At 42.3% G+C, this 8,114-nt stretch overlaps 2 protein-coding genes across 4 annotated transcripts; one reads left to right on the forward strand and one right to left on the reverse strand.

Moving 5' to 3' along the window:
* The first annotated feature begins 648 nt into the window (after positions 1–648).
* On the forward strand, positions 649–1,522 carry mrpl21 (mitochondrial ribosomal protein L21). Its single transcript, XM_082536096.1, has one exon. The coding sequence runs from the start codon at positions 693–695 to the stop codon at positions 1,278–1,280; it is 588 nt and encodes a 195-aa protein (XP_082392222.1). The 5' UTR covers positions 649–692; the 3' UTR covers positions 1,281–1,522.
* Positions 1,523–1,932: 410 nt separating this feature from the next.
* On the reverse strand, positions 1,933–7,981 carry cUnh6orf120 (chromosome Un C6orf120 homolog). 3 transcript variants are annotated; one of them, XM_082536097.1, is made up of 2 exons: positions 7,857–7,981; positions 1,933–4,525 (listed from the first exon to the last, which is right to left on the reverse strand). In XM_082536097.1, exon 2 carries the CDS (start codon positions 4,489–4,491, stop codon positions 3,934–3,936), a length of 558 nt encoding a protein of 185 aa, XP_082392223.1. In that variant the 5' UTR covers positions 4,492–4,525; positions 7,857–7,981; the 3' UTR covers positions 1,933–3,933. The 3 variants fall into 3 exon arrangements, with proteins under 3 accessions (XP_082392223.1, XP_082392225.1, XP_082392224.1); XM_082536099.1 differs by lacking the exon at positions 7,857–7,981 and adding an exon at positions 7,656–7,812; XM_082536098.1 differs by lacking the exon at positions 7,857–7,981 and adding an exon at positions 7,101–7,345.
* Positions 7,982–8,114: the final 133 nt, after the last annotated feature.

Here is an 8,114-nt window from a genome sequence, read left to right on the forward strand (position 1 = left end):
TAACAAAACTCAGTCCTGAAACGTGTTTGATTTAATGGGACGTGTAATGTTTAGACTACGTCAATGTCACGATTTACATTTTCAGTTCAGTTGATCTAATTTTCATATTTCGTAAGATGTAGAGCATTGGATACATTTCGTGTTTGATGAAAATTTTCTTTCACTGTATGAAATAATTGTTATGGTTCCTTTGGTGCTAGAAGTTGAGGTAAACGGTTACTTTTTCATATATTTAGAGTTTCCCTCTAGTCTAAGCAGTTAACAGCAGTTAAAAATTATAAACGGTGATGTGGAGTCTTTTTTTTCTTATTTCTTATTCTTATTTTCTTATTATGAAATATGTGGGAAAGGTGAGAACAGAGAAACAAATAAACGTGTAATCTTTCTAAAACATGATGCATAAAAGGGCAAGACAATGAATTAACTGTCTTGAGGGGTCTGTTTGGTAAAATACGAGGTACGCGGAAACCAAATCTTTCTATAATAGAATTAATTAGCGTCCATCTGAAAATTGTTTAAAGTGATTATCAAATTAAATTAATAATATGAAAAATATAGCGTTAAGCTATGTTTGACTCTGGGCCAGAAAAGTTTGCTTTTTCCAGTTTTTAAAGGATGCTTTTGAAGGCAGAAGTGTCAGGTGACTGTAACGTGACGCTTGCGCAGTTGGAACCAGACGACTTCCTGTCAAGATGTCGGCGAGCATGGCGTACGCCGGATTGTGGAGGACATGCAGAATGTTACTACCCAGACACCATGTCCTGTCCCCCGCTGCCATCCGAACACAGAGCTCTGCTAGTGGAGACTTGATGCCCTGGACCTCGCTCTCCAGGCCTCCGTGGCCGGAGCAGCCGAGCCCGTACTCGGCGGAAGAAGAGCAGAGCCGACACGCTGCTGTGGTGAGCACCGTAAACCAGCGGATCAACCTTCGGGACTTCGGCCGGCTCTTCGCGGTGGTGCACTTCGCCGGACGCCAGTGGAAGGTCACCGGTGAAGACTTGATCCTGATCGAGAACCACATCGAGGCGGAGTGCGGGGAGCGTATCCGCATGGAGAAGGTGCTTTTGGTTGGAGCTGAGGACTTCACCCTAATTGGTAGGCCTCTTCTGGGGAAGGAGCTGGTCAGAGTCGAGGCCACCGTAATCGAAAAGACCGAGTCCTGGCCCAAAGTCCACATGCGTTTCTGGAAGAGACACCGGTTCCAGCGCAAAAGGATCATTATCCAGCCGCAGACGGTGCTAAGGATCAACGGCATCGAGCTGGCCCCCAGACTCACATGAAGCTGATGACACAGGACTGGAAGACTCTACTCTCTGACCCGCGGTTTATTTTTTCTTATTGGTTTCAAACATGTAAACAAACTTGTGGCGGTCAGCTTATATGCTCATGACTCTGACTGGTTTGAAACGAGGAGCTGAACATTTGAGTAATACGCTGAGCAGCTGTTCACTGGGTTGTACTCCTGTAAATATATAGTGCAGACCTGTGAGGAGATGTATTAAAGCTTTGTTTCCAACATGTACTGAGGGTTTGGATTAAATCTGAGTTTACAACACAAAACTTTACAAAGGGTTGAAGTTAGTGTAGCTGCAATGGGGGAAAATCCCCTCTATTTCCTCAAGGACCCACAGAATAACCAGAGTAAGTCCACCGTTAGCCTAGATCGTGATTTATAGAGAGAAGATAAAGTGGGTCTGCCCACACTGACCAGAATGTCTGTGAACCTAGGTCATCCTTTTGAGACTCAGCTGATACATAAACATTTAATTTAATAAAACCAATCCCCTAAATGCAGGGTTCCCAACCTGAGGTGATATGTGTACCTATGTTAAAGTAGCTTATGCTATAAAACAATTACTGGTATTTCTGATGTAAAAGTTAGAATAAATAAAACATGTTTCAATGACTTAAGAAACACAGTCATGTGACAAGTTTTTAAAACAATTTCTAATTTTATTGTGAAACCTGACTAGATCGCCTCTGGGAACAAGAAAGCTCCACAGATGTTCAGAGGATCGATCTGAAGGCACTGTTGAACATTTCTGCTCAGAGGGTAACAAAGTTCTACTCAGAACTGAACTCCAGCGCTGGAGGTGATGTTTAAATGAGGAGTTTGTCCAACAGGCAAAAACAACAAAAGTGAGCGATCAAACTAAATACAATGCTGCTACTCATGTTAACAGATCGGTAGAAATCTCATCACAAACACATGTTCCCTGTGTGAGTCCAAATCAATGAAACATCCTTAAACAGCAAAAAAACGTTGAATGATCTGCTTTAAGGAAAATCTGTTCTGTTCTCAAATTGACTGTATAGCTCAGTATATTTGACCACAGAACTCACATGGTGCTGAGCTGTGTTAAGACAGACAGGTGGTGTTCATTCATTCACAGGCTGAGGGGGGGGGCTAGTCGATCATTTCAATCTTGATACAGAAAGGAAACAACAAATGTTGACTTACTGTGTCACTCCTGCAGCTCTACACCAGCTTTGACTACACTTTGAATGTGCACAAATTGTAGTCGTCTTGTAGAGAGAAATGTTAAGCTGAAGCTACTACGAGGCTAACCGATGACTTTGGATGCGTTTAACGTGATCCCTCCACCTTTGAGCAATAAGGAAACAACAACCCTGTGCACAGTGTGACCTCAGTAGACTTCAAATTAAGGGGTTTGGTTTAACACTAATCAAATAAGTATTATTAGCTTGGAAGTAAAGTGTGGTGGATTTTAGGAGAAGCTGCTTAGCTGAAAGATCACTCGTCAGCGAGGTGAAGCCCAGCCAGTTTTTGACCTACGGTTTGAATCTGTGCACAAAAACTAGACATGTAGATCATGGTATAAGAATTAGTGACAGCTGGTCAAGTCGGACAATGTAACCACACCAGAGCAGCACATACGCATTTAACTTAACAGTGGCATTAAGTGAAAATTAGGCCTCAAAACTTTGTGATACTGTTGATTATGGTGTTGGGCACAGTTTGGCAGTTTTGGACAAAGATCCTCTGTGCACCGAGGAAAAAAACCAAAAACACACAGAGGTTCTCTCATTTTCCAAAGTCTGCTGCATGTGCGAATGTGGGGGGAAAAAAAACTAATTATAATCAAACAGAAAACTTTGCTTTGGGTAAAATTAAGTTTAAAAGAAGAGATCATACAGCTTCAAAGTAGCAGCTAAAGTAAAGATCCTGCAAACTGCTATTAACCATCGAGTTAATTTAGTTCACAAACTCCCCCTAAGAATCCTGCACACACACCATCATTTTCCTACACGGTGGGAATAACACTGTGTCGGGAACCCTGCTTCTGATTGCTGTGATAAACAATGCTTTGTAACTTCCTAAAAACAGAAATTCTAAGAACATTTTACAAGATCAGACCGACCAGACGTGTGGAGGCATGAAATAAAGGAAGCATTTCAATGTCTCTCCCAAGTGTGACAGTATAAGAGTTAACACTTTCTCTTTGAAGCATAGCATGGGCGTATCCCAAAGTGCTGAAGCCTCAAAGCAGCTCAAATTTAGAACCTATTTGTGTCTTCACTGCAGTTTCTCTCTTTGATATTTTTAATAATTTTATGACTTTGGGCAATGGAAAAGGAAGAATGGTTCTAGCGACTGACTTATGTGCATAAAGAAACTTCTTATTCCATATATACCTTTCAAGACTCCAGAACAAGTCCCCTTGTGTTCTTTTAGTGTAGCTAAAACCAAATACACTTTGTGAAACATTTTCTGACTGGTCAGGCTTCGCTGGTGAATTCCGTGCTGTAAATCTGACTTTGCTGTTTACCAAGTCTGTAGGTTTGATTGTTTAAATGTCAGAACTCTCCCTGGGGTTTGGTGCAACATTTTTTTCACCCTCACAAAATGAAAGGAATCTAATGTACCATGGCAGAATATCCTCCTGCTGTCACAGCAATGAACAGTGATTTTCAAAACAAAATCTCAAGTATAATCTTCAGAAGTCCGATCAGAATAGTCCAAAAGATGGACTCTTCCTCCTGGAAGTCGTCCTCTGTAGCATGAGCAGATTTCTTTTCCTTATGTACACCTTCTGAGTTGTAAGAGCCCTTATCAAATGGGTCTTGGGACACAGTCTGATCATAGAACACTCGCATTTCAAACTCACTCTCCTGGTGAGACGGGTGGCCATAAATGCCGATGCCCACAGGCCTTGTGAAGTCCCCAGGGACCACCACCACATCTTGTCCGCAGGTGGCTGATTGCAGCTTGTAGGTGTCGAAGCTCGGGTGTAGGGTTTTATCTGACACGTACAGGTCTGCGTCTCCCTTGAGGCTTTGCATGTGGAGGATGATTCTGCCGTCGTGGTTGAGGCGTAGGTAGCTGTAGTTTCCGGCCCCAATGTGGCCCTGAACCACATGGAGCAGCACCCATTCTTCAGGGAAGCTGTCATCCTCTGAGGGGCTCAGGAAGCTTCTGGCCTGGGACAGCAGGAGGGCGACGACCAGCGCGCTGCAACTCAGCTTCATGGTGAAGGCATCTGTCAGTCAGTCATCAGACAGCCTGAAAAAAAATGAACAACACACAGATCAGGAGGCTACATTTAAACAGAGGCAAAGGCTAAACTGCTGCTCAGAACTACAGGAGTCAGTACAACCAACTCCAACTGCTGTCACAGCCAGCTGTTTGTAAATCAGCAGCAGAGGGGAGCTGAACAGAGAGGAGCTATACAAACCGTCTTCAATAGGCAGGCAGCAGAAACTGACTGAATAAAGGCAGTTTTAATGTAGGCTCAGCGGGAAGAGATCAACAGTGCTTTATGCATGGGTTAACTGATTTACCCATTAGCAAAATGGGGAGGGGGAAGTGAGACCACAAAGCATCATAAAAGAGAGCCTCCATTAGTTAGTTTTGAAAGGATAGGGAAGCAAAAAGTGGACGCATAAGCTGGAGATGTGTGCCATTTAAACAGCTGCCTGAGTCACGAAATTCAAAAAAGAGAAAAACATACATAATATGTAGAATCACAGTGTCTGCAAGTCAGTGTCAAGTAAGGCTTCTCACACACACATACATATAAAGCCCAAAACAGAAAAGTTGTATCCATCACACAATTTAGTCAAGTAAAACACATTATGATTGCAGTTCTGTAATAAGGTTACCACACAGAAAACTGCCTGCTTCAAAAGCCTGAATACGACAACTGCTGGCACAATGGGATGTTTAGTTACAGTCATTTCTCCGCCATGATGAAAGCTGCCTTTACAGCTAAATCAGCCAAAGGTGGCACAGTGGTGAAGTTGTAGGGGACTGCCCAGGATTCAGGTTTTTTGTTCTTTACTTGGCTTGCAAGCCAGAGTGTTCTCTGGCAACAAAATAAAACATGGTTACTGGGTCAAACCCCCATCTGGATTCAGGAATTCACTAACTCAATACCCCTTGAACCCAGTTATCTCAAACTCTAAGTGGAAAGGTCAAGCACACTCCTGAAGGGAACTCACGCACTCCGTGCTTGTCAATTTAATGTGTATTACAATGGGAAGCCCACAGTACTAAAAAAAAAAAAGTCCAAATAAGCACCAAAATAATAAAGAAGCACCCCAAAACTGCCTACATTGCAAACACACCAATATTTCAGTTTCAGGGAGAGATATTGGAAAGTTGTTTTCCCGCAATCCCATAATGTTTGAAGCCTGGGCAACAAGGAAAGCGTCTCTTTGCATATAAAATAGCCGAGGACTGTCAGTGAAGCCAAGGATAGGCGCTAGGCTAACCATCACACTGAGAGCACGGGGCCTGTGCTTCAACACCACCAGCTGCCATCTTGCCTTTTTGCCACACCATTTTTGAAATGAGACAGGAAGCAGGATTTGGGAACCACCTTGGCTGACAAGAAAGCATGGACTGAGCAATTATTAAACAGAGAAAACATTAATGAAATGCAGGCTGCAATGCAGTGGTTAGAACCGTCTCCTCACAGGAACAATGTCCCGAGTTAAAATCCTGCCTTGGTTGTTCTGTGTGGCTTTTGCATGTTCTTCCTGCGTCTGTATGGGTTCTCTCTGGGATGCTCCATCTTCCTCCCAAAGTCCAAAGACAGGCTTGTCAGGCTAACAGATTGTCTTAAGTGCTGGCCCTTCGACAGACTGGCAACCTGTCCACGGTATACCTTTTGCTTTGCTCCATAACAATTGGGATAGCCCCCCGCCCCTGCAACCCCAAACTGGATAAACAAAATAAAGTGGAAGGTTGATTTAGCCCCCCAAAAATGTCCCACTTGAATAAGTAAAGATATGTCAAAAGCATTGTATTTTTACATAATATAAGGCTAGGATCTAAATTTTTGATAGTTAATAAGTCAACAGCCATATTCTGATAACCCTTGTACACCGTTATTCACATCTCTTTTAGTTGTTAGAGTTATAAGAATAAGTTAGGTATGACTAAAATCTTAGGTTTTTAATAGCACTTATGGGGAAAAAAAAATAGCTGTCTTCCAGACGTTTTAAAAATACCATCTTGTGGTGCAGGGTGTCAAAGTTAATCATTACATGGTTTGTTTGACAGGAAACGTCTCATTTTGTTAGCAGGATGTTACTCAGTAGTCACTTTCCATTTAATACAACATGTAGATTGATTAACATGTTTCTGGCCATGAACGTTTTGCAGGTTCTTACTGACATCCCATCACCCTAACCTGTTTTTAGGCAAAGCAAATAATCAATTAGTCCTACACTACAAAGCCCGTCGAAGCGTATCTAACAATACACAGTCTGCTTCATCTCATTTTATTATGTACAGTTAATAAGTTACCTGCTGTAACAGAGCCATCACAGCAAATGTTCACTTTGTTATTCCACCACTGTCCTATTAAAGGAGATTCATCGAATACACGGACAAGATAAATCCACAGCTGTTAGCGAGATTAATTAAGGAATGTTTGCCATTTTTAGGGGATTTGCTGATTTCAGGAAAAATGTGTAAGACAAACAATTATCCATTAAAGTACAACCTAACACCCGATGTGAGGTAGTGTACACGTAAAATACAATTGCTACGCATAAAACAAAAATAAAGACTATAGAATGAGAAGTCAAAACTACAAAAACACGACAGCAAAGCATGCCGGTCAACCCACCTCAGTTCTTCCATTCATTAAAAGACATGACAAACTGGTTTCCAGAACAGAAAGGACGCCTGTAGTTTTGGTGCCAAAAACTGAATATACTCGGGAGAAACATGCGGAGAAAGTAACGCGGTAACCGTCTGCCGCCTCCTCACAGCTCAGTGAAACATGACTAAAGAAGCCGGATAGTTTTCGATTGAGAGCCTCTCGGCACGGTTAAAAATAACCACCTGCTCCCCATTTCACCTCTGACACCAATCAACCAACTTTAACCATTAACTACATTTTTATTAACAAATAAACACCAAGACTGGGAGGGGGCAGCCTTAAAAGGTTTCAGGGATTTTGACATTAATACGTCTGATAAATTAAACAAAGAGCTTTTTGTAACGGCTGAACCTGCCGTATGCTACGTCGCTAACAGCTAAGAATAGCAGTTTCAACCTGTACAACCCCAGCAGTAAAAATGTTTTCATGAAAACAGACGTACTGTTAAAGACTATGCCAGTTACCTCCAACTGTATCATTCAGAAACAGTCCACAAAAACACATTGCTACTTGACTTACTGAACAGGTTAGCAAGTTCTTAAAGCAGCTAGCTATCACGCAGCTACCGTTGCACGTAGCCTGTTTAGCTTTAGCCAAACACGTTCAGGAGTTTACATAAGCTGGAGGCCGGGGGTTAGCTCAGTGCCTAAAGATCAAGTTACGAATAGATTAATATAAAGATATTCATGGATCAGTTAACAGTGCACTTAGTTTACTTACACAGCTGTCATTTCCTGAGCAGCATCTTCAACTGAGCAGCAAAGTTCACTTCATCATTTCCTTTTCCTTCAGCTACACAAACAGCAAAGCGCGCACTCACGCCACCTACCGGCCGTTGTGAAGGTGACGCTCATCAGTAGCCAAAAAAGCTCCATCAAGTATTTTTTAGAAAAGGTGGCAAATGAACAGGTTCAAAATGGGCCCGTTTCCACACATGGATTTAGTCCTAGACAGCGAACCTTTTTTTTCTCTTTAAAC

The sequence above is a fragment of the Aulonocara stuartgranti genome (assembly GCF_965226115.1).
Source record: "Aulonocara stuartgranti genome assembly, chromosome: 6".
Lineage (NCBI taxonomy): Eukaryota > Metazoa > Chordata > Actinopteri > Cichliformes > Cichlidae > Aulonocara > Aulonocara stuartgranti.

What these genes read in the sequence shown, in the direction of transcription:
- mrpl21 (XM_082536096.1), top strand. Translation starts at nt 693, where the DNA reads ATGTCGGCGAGCATGGCGTACGCCGGATTGTGGAGGACATGCAGAATG.
- cUnh6orf120 (XM_082536097.1), bottom strand. Translation starts at nt 4,491, where the DNA reads ATGAAGCTGAGTTGCAGCGCGCTGGTCGTCGCCCTCCTGCTGTCCCAG.